Source organism: Loxodonta africana, chromosome X (assembly GCF_030014295.1).
Source record: "Loxodonta africana isolate mLoxAfr1 chromosome X, mLoxAfr1.hap2, whole genome shotgun sequence".
NCBI lineage: Eukaryota > Metazoa > Chordata > Mammalia > Proboscidea > Elephantidae > Loxodonta > Loxodonta africana.
The window spans coordinates 56,396,852-56,416,082 of record NC_087369.1 but is presented as its reverse complement, the minus strand read 5'-3'; the positions used below and the strand labels follow the sequence as shown (position 1 = coordinate 56,416,082).

The 19,231-nt window shown below is 46.6% G+C and overlaps 1 protein-coding gene across 2 annotated transcripts; it reads left to right on the top strand.

Moving 5' to 3' along the window:
* Positions 1-1,217: 1,217 nt before the first annotated feature.
* Positions 1,218-15,245, top strand: ELK1 (ETS transcription factor ELK1). 2 transcript variants are annotated; one of them, XR_010319776.1, is made up of 6 exons: positions 1,218-1,311; positions 9,322-9,592; positions 11,508-11,975; positions 12,633-13,140; positions 13,701-13,802; positions 13,887-13,985. XR_010319776.1 is itself a non-coding variant. In XM_064278224.1 (6 exons), exons 2-6 carry the CDS (start codon positions 9,383-9,385, stop codon positions 13,983-13,985), a joined length of 1,296 nt encoding a protein of 431 aa, XP_064134294.1. In that variant the 5' UTR covers positions 1,218-1,311; positions 9,322-9,382; the 3' UTR covers positions 13,986-15,245. The 2 variants fall into 2 exon arrangements, 1 of the variants encoding a protein (XP_064134294.1); XM_064278224.1 differs by having other exon boundaries at positions 12,633-13,049; positions 13,887-15,245.
* The last annotated feature ends 3,986 nt before the right edge of the window (positions 15,246-19,231 follow it).

Here is a 19,231-nt window from a genome sequence, read left to right as displayed (position 1 = left end):
CCAGCCTGTTGACGGCCAGCGTTTGCCACTTGCCTTTACGCTCTACCCACTCTTCTGTTGCCTTGGCAACCTGGCCTCCCACTTCACCCAGTCCTTTTCCTGTACCTCACCTTTCCAATTGCCATAAAGAATGGGCCAGTTCAGGGTGGGAATTTGCCCAGGCTGATCCCTGGGCAATCAGCCTTTCACTCCTGCCCCTAAGGTTTACCCTCCTCCCACGCCCCGACAGTTTCTCTGGTACACTAATTACACCCACGCCCCATTCAGCCCAACTTCGGCCTCGCTGCTGCTTCTAAATGCTTCCAGCTTCTGCCAACAGGCCCAGAGCCGGGCCTAGTCCCCCCACTTCTAACTCCAGCCCCTCTTTTAGGTTGAGCTGGGTTTTCGCCAATCAACGCAGGGCTAGATTCCACCCCTTTACAACTGGCTACATCATAGGCCTTTAGTTTCTGCCACTCAGCGATCCTTCGCGTGTCTCGCAGCCCTCCGACCCTCCTACTTCCGCTCTGTGCTAAATTAGTCTCTTCTAACGAATCATCATAGAGTTACCCTGCCCGCCCACGCAGAGCCAGGGCCCGACCCCCTCTCGGTCAGCTGCTACTCCCACTTCTATTAAAGTCCTGCTTCCGCTTAGCGTGGAGTGCAGCACCACCCCGTTGCTGTTTTGGCAGCTGTCTAGGAGTCTGTCATCCGCCAATCCTCTTCACCCACCCTCCACCCTCGGAAGTTGTCTGTCTTCCATCAATCCCATTTAGGCCAATCACTGCTGGGCTAGCGCGCCAGAACTTTGTTAACTGCCCACGGTCTAGCAGTCCTTCTTGAGCCAATCAGCGCTGAGCACCGCAGGCCTAACACACTCCCTCCGGACCTGGGCGGTTGTCCGCGGGCTAGCGGTTCTCTTTGGACCAATCACAGTATAGCTCTGCGGGGCAGGACCTACCTCCTCACCCCAAGTAGCGCATTGGATCCGTGCTGCTTGGGCCAATCAGCTAGCGGCGGGGCTCTGAGCTCCACCTCTACAGGCCCACGTGAGCGGTGGGGAAACGCAGGGTCGGCTTCTAGGTGGTGCCGCCGCCGCCGCCGCCGCCGCCGCCGCCGCCGCCGCCGCCGCCGCCGCCGCCGCCGCCGCCGCCGCCGCCGCCGCCGCCGCCGCCGCCGCCGCCGCCGCCGCCGCCGCCGCCCCCGCCCCCCCCGCCCCTCCCCGCCGCCACCGCCGCCGCCGCCTCGGAGCCCGGGCCTGGGGGGCGGTGGGGCCGTGCATGGAGCCCCCGCCCCCCGGAGCTGCCAACGCCGCCACGGTGCTGCGCACAGGTGAGCCCTGGACCTGGAGGGTTGGGGGACCACCCGTGAACACACGTATCCTTCCCGCCCCTGCGCGGGGGATGTGCTTTAGCCCGTGGCCTGATGGTGTTCGAGTCCTCACCACTACCACCACGGCTGGTGGACCTGCCTGTAGTATTGTTCGCTTCCTTTGCCCCTTGTAGTGGATCTGACCGTGGCCTAATCTCTCTCCCCCATTTTATAATGGATCGGTCTGCGTGTTTGTCTTTCTCCCCACCGCAACTTACAGTGGACCCGTTCGTGGTCTTGCCCCCACCCCCACTTATAGGGGACAAGTCTGTGGCATTTTCCAACCCCTTTTATAGTAGGTGAATCCGAGTGCTTGTATTTCACCTATACTCAATTGTCGGGGGACCCGTCTATGGCCTTGTTTATTCCACCCCTCCTGTTCCTTGTGAATCAATCCGTAGTGTTGTACCCCCCACCCCTCTTTAATAGTGAGTCAGTCTGTGAGTTTGTATTCTTGCCTTCTCCAGTCCCCCAAAGCATCAGCCCATGGCTTTATCCCCCCTTTTCATTTTATAGTGGATTAGTTTATATGCTTGTATACACATCTCAGTAGTCATCAGTCCGTTGCCTTCTCTCACTTCTCTTTTTTGTAGACCTTAAGTAGGAGGGCTTCTCTCTTCTTTTTAATAGTAAGTTAAACTAGTACTTTATACATCCCCTCTTCCAGTATCCCAGTCCATGGCCTTGTCGCTCTCTCCTTTTAGTCAGTCTGTGTGATGGTTTTTCTCCCCCTCCATTGTAGGGCATCAGTCAATGAGCTTTTTTGCTTCCTTTCTCCCATTAGAGGAGTATGGCCATATCTCCTCTCCTTTGTGGTGGATTTGTCCAGTGGCCTTCCTGCTATCTGTGTGCTTGCATTCATACATCGTTGCCCCACATACCCTCCCATGAGTTCGATGCTTTGTAACCCCTTTCCCAAAGGGTTCAACCTGTGTGCTTTTATTTCCCCCCTCCTTTCCTTGTGGATCAGTCTGTGGCCTTCCCTGCCCCCAACTTTAATATTGTTATCATCCTGTGTGTTTGTTGAACCCAGATCTTTTTTACTCTAGATAACAGCCCCTTACACACACTTTTTTGTGCTTTAAGTGAAAGTTTACAAATCAAGTCAGTCTCTCATATAAAAACATATACACACCTTGCTATGTTCTCCTAGCTGCTCTCCCCCTAATATGAGCACACTCCTCCTCTCCACCCTGTATTCCCCGTGTCCATTCAACCAGCTCCTGTCCCCTTCTTCCTTCTCATCTCGCCTCCAGACAGGAGCTGCCCACATAGTCTCGTGTCTACTTGAGCCAAGAAGCTCACTCCTCGCCAGTATCATTTTCTGTCTTATAGTCCAATCCAATCCCTGTCTGAAGAGTTGGCTTTGGGAATGGTTCCAGTCTTGGGCTAACAGCGGGTCCAGGGACCATGACCTCCAGGGTCCCTCCAGTCTCATTCAGACCATTATGTCTGTCTGGTCCTTTTATGAGAATTTGAGATCTGCATCCCACATCTCTCCTGCTCCATCAGGGATTCACCGTTGTATTCCTTTTCAGGGCAGTCATCGGTCACACACACTCTTTAACCACCAAGACATTCTGCCTTACTACAATAAATGAATACATTAATGATAGTGATGATAATAATACCAATAGAAACTGATATTGATTGAGCACATATGGTACCAGGCATGCTTTTTAAGTGTTTTACATTAATGAACTCATTTAATCCTCACCACAGCCCTGTGAGATAAATATTATCATTATCCCCATTTCACAGTTGAGGAAACTGAGGCATAGGGAGGTTAAACACCTTACTCAAAGGTTGCCCAGTAAGTACCAGGTTAGGCTGCCCCTCAGGGCACGGGATACTTTTTGAGGCTCCCTTCCCTTACCTCATCCCACTCCGCGGAGCCCACTCCATAAAAACCAAATTAGTTCCCATCTCCAAACTTATGTTCTTGCTGTCTTCTCTGCCTGTGGATCTGTCTCCATCTACACCTTGCCTCAGCACCCACCCACCCCCAATCCCAGAAGCTATGTGACCTTAGATTAGTGATTTAGCCACTTTCTTTCTGCACCTGTTTCTCATTTGTAGCATGGGGGAATCAGAACTAGACCCCCTCCAGTATATATAAAGAATACCTGTGAGTTAATAAAACAAGTTACCTCTCTGGCCTCACCTCATACACTTACACCCTCTCACAAACCCTGCTTCAGCTACACTGGCCTCCTCCTCACTGGTCCTCAAACACACCAGGCCTCTGCATTGGCTGTTTTCTCTGCTGAGAACGCACTACCCCCAGATACCTGCATGGCTCCATTCAGGCCTCTGTTCAAATGTCAATCTCTCAATGAGGCCCTCCCTGACTATCTTGTTTAAAAGAGATACCCTGGAACCACACACACAGCAGGGCTCAAGCCCCTCTTCTGCTTTATTTGTCCTTTTGCCCTTTATCACTCTCTAACACACTGTATAATTTACTAGTTTATTGTGCTTATTGTCTGTCTCTCCCCTTTAGAATGGGAGTACCGTGAGGGCTTAAAATGTTTATGTGTTTATTAACAGGAGCGTCTCCAGCACCTAAAAATGTACCTGGTATGCAGTAGGTGCTTCATAAGAATTTGTTGCATGAATGGATGAAAAAAATAAAATTGAGACAAATCGGGGGGGGGGGACAGATGGAGATAAAGAGAAGATAAGAGAGTTAGTTAAAAGAGCTAGTTAGTTGGAATTGATCATTCAACAAACTACTGAGTACCAGGCACTCTTCTAGGTAGAACAAAATAGGCAGAAACTCCTACCCTTGTGGAGCAGACATTTAGTTGGGGAGACAGACTATATAAATAAATAAATAAAATTTTTTTTATATATATATATAAACAAGTAAAATTCGATAGTATATTAGACAAGTGCTAAAGAAAAAAAAGTGAAGTAGGGATGGTAGAAATGGAGTACTGGGTGGTTGGAATCTTAGGGTGGCCAGGGCAGGTCTCACTTGGAAGGTGACATAAAATGGGGGGGATGGGAAGAAAAAGGATGATATACCAGCTAGTAGCTAACATTTGTTGAATGCCTGCCATGTGCCAGAGAAGCTTTCTAAGTCCTTTACATATATTGACACATTTAATCCTTACAAAAACCTTTGAGAGTAGGTGTATTTTTTAGGATGTTTTACTTTGATGTTTTACAGATGAGGAAACAGACACAGAGAGCCTTAAGTAACTTGCTCAAGGTCACACAGCTAGAACAGGAAAGAGGAATATTAGGCCAAAAACTCAGAGAAGCAGATTTGCAAGGGCAAATAGGTTATTTGGCACACTGGACCATGCAGAGGAAAAATTCTGCCTGGGGAGGAACTGTAACTTAATGATTATGTAATAAAGGGTCTCTCGGGTACAGGAATGGGGACGGGCACTTCTGGCAAGAACAGCACATACATATTCTTAGAGGTAGGAACTCTTCCCAGTGCATTAGGGGAACTGTGGATAGTTCAGGGTGGCCATGATGTACTTTCCCAAGATTGTGCCCACCTCAGAGCCTTTATACATGTTGTTCCCTCTGCCTGGAGCACTCTTCCTGCAGACATCAGCCTGGATTACTACCTCCCTGTTTCAGTCTTTGCTCAAATGTCACCTCCTCAGGGAAGCCCTCCCTGATCACCCTAGTATCCTTGTCACCTTCTAGGTTCTTATACTTCTGTTTCCTGTCACCCTCTAGGTTCTTACCTTTCTTTGACTCTCTTAATATTGAGGTGTTGTAAGGGGTTGACTGAGCTGACTGGAGCCACACTGCTTGGGTTTGATTCTCGATTTTGCCAGCTTCCAGCTGTGTGACCTTGAGCAAGTTATTTCTCTGTGCCTCCATTTTCTTATCTGGAAAATGAGAATTATAGCACCCTGTAGAGTTGGTTTGGGGATTAAATGAGTTAAATGATTAAAACATCGTGCAGCACATAATAAGGGCTGTGTGACTCATTGCTATTTTTTAAATTAATATTATTCACAAGCATCTGAAACTGGCCAGCTCCAAAATTGACCTCCTGATCTCCCCCCAAAACCTGCTCCCATAGGGCTCCCCATCTCAGTTGATCACAACTCTATTCTTCCAGATAATGAGGCCAAAAACGTAGAGCCATCCTTGACTCCTCTCTCACGCCACCTCCATCCTATCTGTCAGCAAATCCTGTTGGCTCTGTCTTGAGATTTTAACCAGAATTCAGCCACTTCTCACCAATTCCACCATCTCTCACTTGGACTATCGCAGTAGCCTCTTAAGCCCCTACAGTCTGTTCTCCTCCTGTTAAACCCGAAGTCACAGCATGTCACCCCTCTCTCTTCTCAATCCTCTTTTGGCTCCTTTCCCACTCAGAGTAAAAGCCAAAATCCTTGCAATGCCTAAAAAAATCTTAATCTGACCCCTTGTTACCTCTCTGTCCTCATCTCCTACTTTTCCCCTCACTAATTCCACTCCAGCCACATGGAACATCCTATAACATGTCAGGCACATCTCCAGCTTCAGGGCCTTTTACACTGGCTTTTGCCTCTGCCTGAATCACTGCTCTCGCAGATATTCCTAAACCTGATGACTTCTTTCAGGTCTTTGCTCAACTATCACTTCCTCACTGCCCTGACTACTCTTTTAAAAATTACTCCTTCCCTGCTTTATTTTTCTCCATACCTCTTATCACCATCAACATTCTTTTTACTTGTTTATCTTGTTTTTTGTTAGTCTTCCCCTCTAAATATATGAATTCCACTAGAGCAGAGATTTTTGTCTGTTTTGTTCACTGCTGTATCCCCAGCACCTGGCTCACAGTAAACCCATTGCTGCCGAGTCAATTCCAACTCATAGCCACCCTATAGGATAAAGCAGAACTGCCCCATAGGGTTTTTGTCTTAGTTATCTAGTGCTGCCATAACAGAAATACCACAAGTGGATGGCTTAAGAAAGAGATATTTATTCCCTCACACTTTAGGAGGCTAGAAGTCTGAATTCAGGGCAGCAGCTCCGGGGGAAGGCTCTCTCTCTAGTCGCTCTGGGGGAAGGTCCTTGTCATCATTCGTCAGTACAGGGACCCTGGGTCCAAAGGATGTGCACCACTCCCAGCTCAGCTTTCTTGGTGGTATGAAGTCCCCCTGCTCTCTGATCAATTCTCTCTCTTTTATATTTCAAAAGAGATTGACTCAGTATACAATCTAATCTTGTACATTGAGCCTTTCCATTAACATAACTGCCTCTAATCCTGCCTCATTAACATTATAGAGGTAGGATTTACAACACATAGGATAATCACATCAGATGACAAAATGGTGGACAATCACACAATATTGGGAATCATGGCCTAGCCAGATTGACACATGTTTTGAGGGGACACAATTCAATCCGTAACAGTTTCCAAGGCTGTATTCTTTATGGAAGCAGTAGACACTCAATAAATGTTTGCTAAATGAATAGAGAAGTAAACACATTTGAGTAAGGCAAATTACTAGACCTTATTAGGGATCAAATGGGAGACGTGATAATAAATGAAATACAAAACCCTCTGTGCCTGTGAGGCTTGAAGCAAACTGTCAGATTTCACTTAACTGATGGGTTCTGTTGTAGCTGAAAGAGAAACTGGTACAATTGCCTATTTTGGCCACCAGGAGTCACACTGAACCCTTTGTGACTCCAAAACAAGTGGGCTTCGAAATAAACACAATGAGATCTTGGATGACAGGACTCTCTATTCTGGACACCGTTCATGGCTTTGTAACTTACACAATTGCCTAAAACTGTCTCTGCTGAATGAACTTTGAAAGAACTTGGACCTAAGAGGATTGTGTGTGTGTGTGTGTGTGTGTGTAATTGCAGATTAAAGAATCCATCTATAAATAATGGAGAGAGATTCTTCAAAACTGATTTGGAAGGTTTTATTCTTAATCCAATGATCATAGCCATCTGAAGAGTTGACTGATTAAAGCTCACTTCCCTAAGGGATAAGAAGCCTCTCCATGTTTATTTCCTATTTCGTCTCAGAAAAAAGAGCAGGTATAGGAGGTACAGGGAGGAGCCTCTTCTTTTTGGACATGATGAGAGGGAGCAATCAGTGTGAGGGGCAGTTTAGCCTCACGGTTAAGAGCTTAGACAACTGGAACCTGACTGTCTGGGTTTAAATCCTGGCCCTGCCACTTGTGGCTATATGACCTTGTACAGGTCATTGAGACAGTTCCTCATGTTCCTCATTAAGGATGGATAAATATAACAGTACAGGTTTACATTCTCTTATCCAAAACCCTCAATGCCAGATGTATTTAATAATTTAGATTTTTTTATTTTTAAAAGGTAATATTATGTAAATACACATGTTACATAACCCCCTTAGTAGATTCTGTAATCAGGCATGTTCATATTTCTGCATGTATATGCAGAAATTATGAATATTCACACTAAGTAAAGATCAATAAAGATCAGAGAGGGCCTTGTTTAATTTCAAATCTATTTTTGCTGCCAAAGGAGTTAGAAAGACGCTTTTCATTTTTCATTTTCAGATAGAAAATCAGGAACAAATTAGCATCTAATATTTATTTAGAGTCTCCCTACTCTAGGAATATTATATTTAATCTACACAATAACTTTATGAACTAGGTATTATTATCTCTACAGATAAGAATGTTGTTATCCCTGTTTTACAGGTGAGAAAAATGAGGTGCAAAGAGGCTAAAGAATATGCCCAGGGTCACACAACTAATAAGTGGCAGAACCAGGAATCAAACCATGGCAGTCTGGCTCCAGAGCCTGGGTGATTACCCAGTAGGCTATATTGCCTCTCTGCTTAGAACAGTGCCTGGCATGTGCTAAGCACTCAATCACCGTTAGTTACTGCTGTTGTTATCAAGGGGGAGAACATATAGGGACAGTAACAGGTCAGAGGAATGGGTGGGGGATAGAGGGACAGAAGAGAGCAGGCATTCAGTTCCAGGAAGGCTTCATAAAGGAAGGGACCCTTGAAAGGGACCTGAAAGATAAGAAAGACTTCTAGTCAGAGGAAGGGAACCCCCGGATGGAGTGAACAGCCTTCACAAGGGCCAGGCAAAATGAACTTCCTAAAAAATGTGAAATTGTTTGATGTGATAGAAGATAACATGATAAAGTTCAGGTGAGGGGGATTATATTAGTTTTCTATTCCTGCTGTAACAAATTATCACAAAATTAGCTTCTTAAAACAGCACAAATTTATTATCTTACATTTATGTAGGTCAGAAGTCCAACACAGGTCTCAGCAACCTAAAACTAAGGTGTCGGCAGGGCTATGTTCCTTTCTGGAGGCTTCAGGGGAGAATCCATTTCCTGCTTGTTTGAGTTGTTGGCAGAATTCAGTTCCTTGCAGTCGTAGGACTGAGGATTCTTACTGGCTGTCAGCTGAAGGCCATACCGGCTCTAAGAGGTTCACAGTTTTAATGCTGCCTGCATTCCTTGGCTCATATAGCCACCTTCTTCCTCAAAGCCAGCAACAGCAGATCCAGTCCCTCTCATGCTTTGAATCTTTTCTGCCTCTTCTGTCCTTGCATCTCTCTGTGTTACCTTTCTGCCTCCTTCTTCCTCTTTTAAGATTACATTGGGCCCAGACAAATAATCCAGGATAATCTCCTTATCTTAAAATCCGTAATCTTAATTCCATCTGCAAAATTCCTTTTGCCATGTGAAGTAGCATACAGGTTCCAGGGATTAGGATGTGGACATCTTTGAGGAGCCATTATTCTGCCCACCACAGTCCACCCTCTGGTCCCCAAAGATTCATGTTTGTCTCACATGCAAAATACATTCATACTATTTTCCAGAAGTCTAATCCCATTACAGAAATCATGCAAAACCAGGCTGATGAGTTTAGATTTAAGTCTCAGGGTGTTTGGGGAATGATGGTGGGATTTGGAGACAGAGGTGGAGGCAAGATGGCAAGAAAGGAATCCTCTTCCTGCTGACCTGTACCCCCTCTTGTGTCCACAGCCTCTCGGCTCTGAGCTGTCTGCCCTCCCGAACCCTGGGATGGCGTAGTGCTCCCCCAGCAATGGACCCATCTGTGACGCTGTGGCAGTTTCTGCTGCAGCTGCTGAGAGAGCAAAGCAATGGCCATATCATCTCCTGGACCTCACGGGATGGTGGTGAGTTCAAGCTGGTAGATGCAGAGGAGGTGGCCCGGCTGTGGGGACTGCGCAAGAACAAGACCAACATGAATTATGACAAGCTCAGCCGGGCATTGCGGTACTACTATGACAAGGTAAGGCCTCTAATATCAGTGCTAGGAACCCCCAACATTTCTATCAGTTATTTCATTTTCTTGTTTTAATTGCTATAGCTATAACTTTGAAAACAGTATTAAAATTTGCCATTTCTTACCCCATCTTCTGGCACTCTCAGACCAGTGCTGGGCCCCCAAGCATTTATATCAGTTATTTTCTTGTCTTACTGTTTCATAGCAGTATTAATACTGACTGTCCTCACCCCATCCTCTGAGATCCCCAGAGCAGTGCTGTCCCACCACACTCTGTACAACATTTAATTTTCTTGCCTTGTTCCTATAGCCAAAACTTTGAAAATGTTATTAATAACGATCATTCCTCATTTTGTGCTTTGGAACCCCTGGACCAGTGCTGAGCTCCCCCAGTTTTTCATATTCTGTGCTTATTCTTAGAATCAAAACTTACATGACTATATTATAGTGACCTTTTCTGACCCCATCCTCTGAGACCCCAAAATTTTTATTATTCATTTTCTTAATTCCTTTAGCTAAAACCTCCAAAAGAATATTTAATGCCAGCTCTACACCCCATCCTCTTGGATCCCCACAGTAGCACTGGTCTACCCGAATATTTATAAATCAGTTATTTTATTATCTTATTCCTATAGCTAAATTTTTAAATATTTGTCATCCTATCCTCTTAGACTTCCAGATCAGTGCTGCTAATATTTATACCAGTTATTTCATTTTCTTATTTCTTTAGGTGAAACCTCCAAAACAATGTGCATCTCTTTTCATCCTTCTTCTGAGAAATGCAAACCCACCCTGTGACATACCTGACAAGCATTAAGAACCCCCCAGAGTGCTCCAGTGTCCCCCAGTTTCCTTATACCCCCCCAACAGCCCTAGATCTGTGCTACACACCATTAATATTTATAGCATTTATTCATTTTCATATTTTATTCCTCTAGCTTAAACCTCCAAAACAATAACGAGGCTCTGTGGTATCACCACAGCACCCATGAGACCCTTTAGACCTGCCCTGAAAACATGCTCTGGGACCCACCCAGGCCAGCCTTGAGATTCCCCTCCCCAATATCTATACCAGTATTTTAATGTTCTTGTTCCATTGCTATCAGTTACTTCATTTTCTCGTTGCTCTAGCTAAAACCTCCACAACAGTATTAATAATGAGGCCTCCTCACCATGTCCTCTCTACTGACCTTTCCCTGTTCTACTTCTTTGTCAACATCTTTAAATAATCCTCTATTAATAATAATTCATCACCCCATTTTTCTATATTAATTCAACACTTACATCAATTATTTTATTTTCCTTATTAGCTGTTCTCTAAAACTGTGTCCTGGAAGCCACTCACAAGGCCTGACCTGTCAGCCCACAGACATCCTTGGTTGTTGGAGCCAGAAGAAACTGTGCTCCTGTACCTACTTCCCCAGATGGGCCCCATTGTGAAGAGGAGCTTGTGTGTATATCTGAGATGGAGGGTAGAGTCAGACAGATGGAGAAGAAGAGTGACAGGGAGACTTAGAGAGAGAGATAGGAAGGAAAAATGGAGGGTAGACTGAGAAAGAAAGGGCAGTAGACTAAAGAAATTGTGGAGGGGAGAATAGAGAAGGCAAAGGCTGAGGAGGGAAACGGGAACCTGGGGAAGGTAGAAAAAGAGAGACAGGAAGAGACTGAAGGAGGAAAAGGAAGGAGCTGAAAATTTGAGAAAGAGATGGGTGAGATGTGAAATAGGCAGAGATGGTGAACATTATGAGGAGGCAGATAGAGAGGAGGGAGGTCGTATTCACAAAAAGACAGGAGAGGGGCCAGTGGGAAGAAAGACACTAGGATAAGAGAGGCCTCTCCACCTCCTCTTCATGCCTCCACACCTTCCCTCCATCCTGCCCCTTTCCTCTAAGTCCTTCTATCCCCTCTCCTCCCTTCCCAGAACATCATCCGCAAGGTGAGCGGCCAGAAGTTCGTTTACAAGTTTGTGTCCTACCCTGAGGTCGCAGGGTGCTCCACTGAGGACTGCCCACCCCAGCCTGAGGTGTCTGTCGCCGCCTCTGCCTCCGCGGCAAATGTGGCCCCTGCTGCTGTACACGTTGCCCCCGGGGACCCTGTCTCAGGGAAGCCAGGCACACCCAAAGGCACAGGAATGGCAGGACCAAGTGGCTTGGCACGCAGCAGCCGGAACGAGTATATGCGCTCAGGCCTCTATTCCACCTTCACCATCCAGTCCTTGCAGCCACAGCCCCCGCCTCAGCCTCAGCTACCCCCTCATCCTCGGCCTGCCTCAGTGCTTCCCAACACCGCCTCTGCAGGAGCAGCAGCACCCCCCTCAGGGAGCAGTAGCACCAGTCCAAGCCCTTTGGAGGCTTGCCTGGAGGCAGAGGACGCTGGCCTGCCTCTGCAGGTGAGGACTGGAATCTGTAAATTCAGTAAGAGGAGAGGGTGAGGTGGAGGGAAGTACAATTCCCAATTGAGTCCTATTAAGAGGAGTTGTGGTGGGAGGATGGAACCAGAAGTCCCGGTGTAGAATGGAGAATGCAGTGGGGAGGAGAGCTATGGAAGTCCTGGGAAGGAAGAGGGATATTAAATGTGCTACACTTAGTAGTTACCTAGCATGTAGTAGGTGCCCTGGACATTTGTTTAAGGTAGAAGTTCTTACACTTTAGCACTCATCATTGCTGGGCCCCACCCCCAGCATTTCTGTTTAAGTGGGTCTGGAGAGGGGCCTGAGAACTTCATTTTTAAAAAGTTTCCAGATGAGATAGATGGTGCTAGTCCTTAAATCAAATTTTTTAGAACAAAATTTTGATAACTACTGCTTTAATGAACCGAGGGCAGTATCCCTGGGAGTCCCACCCCCATGAGATTGTCTTGCCCCAGGTGCCCTGCCCCCAATAAAAGGACTTGCCCCAGAAGAAGCCCCGCTAGTCCCACAACCTGTTAGAGGCCTCATCCCCAGAACTAAGTCCCTTCCCAGGGAAATCAGTGGCTGGCCCACTGGAGAAAGTTTCGCTACTCTCAAGAGTTCTTATCTGCCCCTCTGCACCCACACCTCTCCCAGGTTATCCTGACCCCGCCTGAGGCCCCAAACCCGAAATCAGAAGAGTTGAACGTGGAGCCGGGGTTGGGCCGGCCACTGCCCCCAGAAGTTAAAGTGGACGGGCCCAAAGAAGAGCTGAAAGCTACAAGTAGGGAGGCGGGGTTTGTGCCGGAAGCTATTAAGGTTGAGGCGGAAATTCTTCCCGCGGTCGCTATGGAGACAGCTGCTCAAGGGGCGGGCCTAGCGTCATCGGCAGCTTCCAGCCCTGAGATCGCCCAGCCACAGAAGGGCCGGAAGCCCCGGGACTTGGAGCTTCCGCTCAGCCCAAGCTTGCTGGGTGGGACGGGGCCGGAACGGACTCCGGGATCGGGAACTGGCTCTGGCTTGCAGGCTCTGGGGCAGGCGCTGACGCCGTCTTTGCTACCGACGCATACATTGGTGAGTGCCTGTGAAAGGGCGGAGCTGACGACCTGGACGAATGGGATTGGCAGGTGGCGGGCAGCTGAGAGGAATTGAACTGATGGCTAAGGCGAGTTTGGTTCCCTTGGGGGGAGGGGCAGGCCCAGGCCCAGGCCCAGGCCCAGTGAGCGAGCAGGAAAGGGCGAATAAGACTCCAGTGCAGGAGGATGGCTTCTGTGGGAACTGTTTGTGGTTTGGGGCATGGCTTAAGGAGCCTGAGCAGAGTTTTTTGGTTTGATTTAGTGGAGAGATTCCTTGAGGTATTACAGGCGAGGCGTGAGAGTTGGAGATTGAGCCTGAGCCGTTGGGATGGTGACTTGTGAGGTTTGAGAGCAGCATGGGGAGGGAGTATTCTGGGTGGTCTTGCTCAGTGAGCTCTCAGGAACTGGGGGTGAGCTCTCAGGAGTTGCAAGTGTGGGGCGGTATCTGCGTAAAATTTGGGAGATGCCTGCGGGCAAGGCCTTGGTTATGGTCTAGGCCTGTGGAGTTTGGGGGAGTGACCTCAGAAGTCTGAGTGAAAAATCACTGGCGGGGCTGGAACCAAGTCCCTTCCATCTTCCCACTAAGTCCCTTTCATCTTCCTACACCTGCCTTCTGCTCACTTAAGTTCTAACCACCCCTTTCTCACAGACTCCGGTGCTGCTAACGCCCAGCTCGCTGCCCCCCAGCATTCACTTCTGGAGCACTCTGAGTCCTATTGCGCCCCGTAGCCCAGCCAAGCTCTCATTCCAGGTATACTACCTTCCCCCATCTTGGAGAGGGTGAGAGACCCTACCGTGACTCTAACCTATGATCTCTCCCTATTTCTGCCCCCAGTTTCCATCCAGTGGCAGCGCCCAGGTGCACATTCCTTCCATCAGCGTGGACGGCCTTTCGACCCCCGTGGTGCTCTCCCCAGGGCCCCAGAAGCCATGACTACCACCAATACCACTCCCTGCTGGGGTTGCTCCATCCATGAGCCCAATCTCCTCCAGCCAGCCCTCTCAAGGAGAAACAATTCACCTGACAGACTCATGCTCTGGTCTGGGGATGGGGACTCTTGAGAAGAAGAATCTACACACACACAGAAAACACAATTTCTGTCTTTGTCAGCCCCCCAGTGGCCGCCCTTACTCGTCTCCTACTTCAGTAGTAGGGACGGTTTATTTATTTATTTTTTGAAGGCCATTGGGAGGAGTCTGGCCCTACCTTTTAGGGGGTTGGTGAGGACATCTCCCCCATCGCTACATTTTTCCAAGATGAGGTAATCAGGGTCTGGCATGAGAAGAACATTTCATTATTTCTCAGCCAGCCCTTGGGGAGATGGGGGAGTCCTGTCTCCTTTTTAGGTGGGTAAAAGAGCTGGTTTGTTTTATTATTCCTGGCCATACCCAAGGAACTAGGAAGGATTTTGTACCATTTAATGGTTCAGAAGTTTTGGCCAAGGAAGATTAACACCCTTAGAATGGAACTTTTTACCTCTCCAACCTTTCAGACAGTTTGTCTTTTTTTCAACCAACTTTTTGGCAAAGGAGGAATGCCCCCTTTGCTCTTCTCCCCCTCTGAGAAGCCATTCCTTTGTCTGCCAAACTCCCTGGGGTCCTGCCTGTTACCTCCCAAAGCAGGGTTTTTTGGGGGGGTGGTCCCCGTCTGGGGGGGCCCCTCCAGCCAGTACTCCAGGTCTCCCTGTCCCCCCACCTCCAGCCATTTTGATAGTATAATCTATTTTTAAACAGGACTTTTCAATAAGGGAGGGGGGCATCTCTTCTTGTATCTGAGATGGGGGTGGGTGGGAAGGCAAGGGATCTGGGGGATCTTCCCGCCACCCCCTCCCCAAGTGTTTATTTTTGATACCAAACATGTATTTTCAGTTCCCTCCCTCCCAGCCCCCCAGTTTCCTGCAGGCGGGTATGAAGGACCCTATAAGCGTCCCTGGAGTTGAGAGGGAGGAATGGGGGACATAAATCCTGTTCTATGTCAATTCAAGGCTGGAGAGGGTGGGTTCAAAAGACTCCTGGGCTCACTTCCTGTCATCAAAGGTCCAGCCCAGGCCTGGAAACCTGAGGGTTGGTGATTTGGGGGACGGTGCTATGCCTGTCTCCACTGTTTGTTTTACTTCCCCAAAATGGGTCTTTTTTTCTAAGAGTACCAGAGAATGGGGGAATTGTTCCTGTAAATATATATTTTTAAAGGTGATGCTGGAGGCTGCTGGCATTTTTTTCCTGATGTTGTCAGGACTGAGTGTGACAGACATGACTTTGTGTGAAAGGTGGTAAGTGTGAGGCAGAGATTACTTGTGAGACAGTGTGATAGTATGTGTCAAAAATGGTAGTAAAAAAACCCCAAAATCCAGTGCTGTCAAGTCGATTCCAACTCATAGCGACCCTATAGGACAGAGTAGAACTGCCCCATAGAGTTTCCAAGGAGTGCCTGGCGGATTTGAACTTGCCGACCTATGGTTAGCAGCCATAGCACTTAACCACTACGCCACCAGGGTTGGTAGTAGAGACTGTAAATTGGCAACCATGTGTGAGAAAGAGAAGCTGTGTGTGGAAAGTTTTGGTTGTGTGTGTGTGAAACTGAGAGTGTAGTTGTGACCACGGATTTTTAACTTTATGTGAGAAATGAATGAATGATTAAGATACTGTGTTAGAAAATGTAATGGTATGTATGAAATAATGTTTATGAGAAGGTAATAGGTACTGCAAATCAGTCACTTTTTGGCAAGCTGATGGTGAGCAAGACAGACTGAGTGAACTGAAACGATGCATGAGAAACCATGGGCTTGAAAGTGTTAGAGATTGAAGGGAGTTGTATGTAGGTAAGAAACTTCACTGTATGTAAGAAGGTAACAGTGTTTAGAGATGGATTGTGTGTGAAACTGTTCATGCGAAGCTGTCGTAACAGCCAAAGTAATAGTGCATGTGTGAGAAGTTGATCATATGAGAGAAAATAGTTATGAGGCCCAGTCGGTGACTCAGACACAAGACACGGAATGTGTGATTGTGTGTATGAAAACTATTCATGAGAGATAGTAAAGACGTATGTGAGAAGCAGAAAAAATGGTTGTGACTAGAGAGTATGAGGGACTGTGTATGTATGTGTGTGAAGCTGAAGACTAGTGGCAAATTGATTTACATTTACTACTACAGGTTCTCCCAACAAGTTCAGTGACTATATGAGAAAATGAGGGGAAATAATGATGAGACCGAGCGACTGAAACAGTATGAGAGACCATATAATTGTGGGTGAGAGACTAAGTATCAACAACCGGAAGTCAGCAACTGTGTATGTGCATGCATATGAACTGACTGTGAGAGAAAACTAGTGACTGAGACAGTGTCTAGGAATGTAGAGTATATAAAACATTTTGTAAGAGACTAAACTGGATAGTATGTTTGTGGAAAACAGAAAATGACTGAGACTAAGTGAATGAGACACAGAGACCACATGATTGTGTGTGAGAAACTTCATGACGGTACTGGTGACTACAAATCACCAGTACTTACTTTGTGTATGAGGGAAACAGAAAATGGCTGGGACTGAATGAATGGCTGAAACAGTGTATGAAATTGTTAGAGATGATGTGAAGCAGACTGAGAGAAAATGTGGTTGTATGTGTGAAACTGTTAGTGAGATACTATTATAGCAGTTGTAAATGACTGTGTACAGCCAAAGCTGACTGAGGAAGATGACCTATGACTGGGTGGGACTGTGTGTGTGAAGGTAGCGTGAATCTGTTGGGTAGACTGTAGTAGTAGTTGTTAGCTACTGTTGAGTCCAAAAAAAAACCAAACCCGTTATTGAATCAGTTCCAACTAATAGTGACCCAATAACTGAACTGAAGATTTTGGAGGGTGGCTCAAAAAGACAAAGTATTATAATGAAATGTGCAAAGACTTGGAGTTAGAAAACCAAAGGGGAAGAACACACTCAGCATTCCTCAAGCTGAAAGAACTGTAGAAAAAATTCAAGCCTCGAGTTGCAATATTGAAAGATTCTACAGGGAAAATATTAAACAATGCTAGAAGCATCAGAAGAAGATGGAAGGAATGCAAAGAGTGACTGTACCAAAAAGAATTGGTTGACGTTCAGCCACTTCAAGAGGTACCATATGATTGAGAACCGATGGCACTGAAGGAAGAAGTCCAAGCTGCACTGAAGGCACTGGTGAAAAACAAGGCTCCAGGAATTGATGGAATACCAACTGAGATGTTTCAACAGATGCAGCACTGGAGGTGCTCACTTGTCCGTGTCAAGAAATTTGGAAGACAGCTACCTGGCCAGCTGACTGGAAGAGATCCATATTTGTGCCCATTCCAAAAAGTGATCCAGCAGAATGTGGAAATTATCAAACAATGTTATTAATATCACCAAACCAAACCCATTGCCATCAAGTCAATTCCAACTCATAGCGACCGTATAGGACAGAGTAGAACTGTCCCATAGGGTTTCCAAGGAGCGGCTGGTAGATTCGAACTGCCAGCCTTTTTGGTTAGCAGCCAAACTCTTAACCACTGTGCCACCAGGGCCACAAAAAATTTGCTGCAGATCATTCAAAAGTGATAGTAGTAGTATGTCGACCTTGTGGATCTTGGCCGAAAGCAGAGAATACCAGAAAGATATTTACCTGTGTTTTATTGACTGTGCAAAGGCATTCAACTGTGTGAATCATAACAAATTATGGATAACATTGTGAAGAATGGGAATTCCATAACAATTGTGCTTATGAGGAACCTGTACATAGAACAAGAGGCAGTCATTTGAACAGAACAAGGAGATGCTGGGTGGTTTAAAGACAGGAAAGATGTGCGTCAGGGTTGTATCCTTTCACCATACTTATTCAGTTTGTATGCTGAGCAAATAATCTGAGAAGCTGGACCATATGAAGAAGAATGGGGCATCAGGATTGGAGAAAGATTCATTAACAACCTGTAATATGCAGATGACACAACCTTGCTTGCTGAAAGTGAAGAGGACTTGAGTGCTTACTGATGAAGATCAAAGACTACAGCCTTCAGTAGGGATTGTACCTCAATGTAAAACAAAAATCCTCACAACTGGGACTAAAGGACCAAATGAACCAGAGACTCCCCAGCCTGATACCAGAAGAACTAGATGGTGCCAGTCTACCACCAGTGACCGCCCTGACAGGGAGTACAACAGAGAGTCCCAGACAGAGCAGGAGAAAAATGTAGAACAGAGCTCAAATTCAGGTACAAACACCAGACTTAATGGTCTGATGGAGACTGGAGGAACCAGACGCACTGATAACTCAGAACTGAAACCATTCCTGAATCCCACTTTGCAGACAAAGATTAGACAGGACTATAACACAATAAATAATACATGTGAAGAATGTGCTTTTTAGTTAAATTAGATATACGAGACCAAATGAACAGATCCTGTCCAAAAGCAGGAAGGGGACAGGAACTGGTCGAATGGACACAGGGAACCTGGGGTGGAAAGGGGGAGTGTGCTGTCACATTGTGGGGATTGCAACTAATGCCACAAAACAATATGTGTATAAATTTTTAAATGACAAATTGAGCTGTGAACTTTGACCTAAAGCACAAAAAAAGAGGGATCATATTACAAAAAAAAATCAAGAAAGGAAGATGGGAGGAATTTTATTTCTCCTTTATGCTTAATGCATTTTCCAATGAATATTATATTTATGATCAGATAAAAATATATTTGTTTAGGGGAAAAAAGCGATGCCAAAAAGTGATTCAATTAAGAACACGTGAAGCTGGCTCACAACTTAGACCTAAGCTGGGATTCAGATGTGTGACTCTGTTGATAGACTGGTGGGCAGATGTCCCACTGCAGGGTGGGAGAAACAGACACTGGCAAGAGAAGACAGGGTGTTGGTCTGCAGTGACCCAGGGGCAAGGCAGCTTACTGAGGCAGCAGCCCAGTTTCTAGTCAGGATTTCGACAGAGGAGAGTTCTTAGAATCAGGGCAGTGCTGACAGCAAGATGCCCCTGGTGCCAGCACCCCCAAGCCCACTCCAAAAGTTTCAAATGTGCTTAAGACCAGGCTTGATCTCTGAGCATGCAGGGGGTGGGGGATGAGGAGCCCTTTACAGGGAGTAAGAGTTCTAGATTCTGATCTAGAACTGCTCTGCCCCCGGCCTTCCAATGTGACATAACTACCTCCCAGGGTGGGCAGTTAAACCA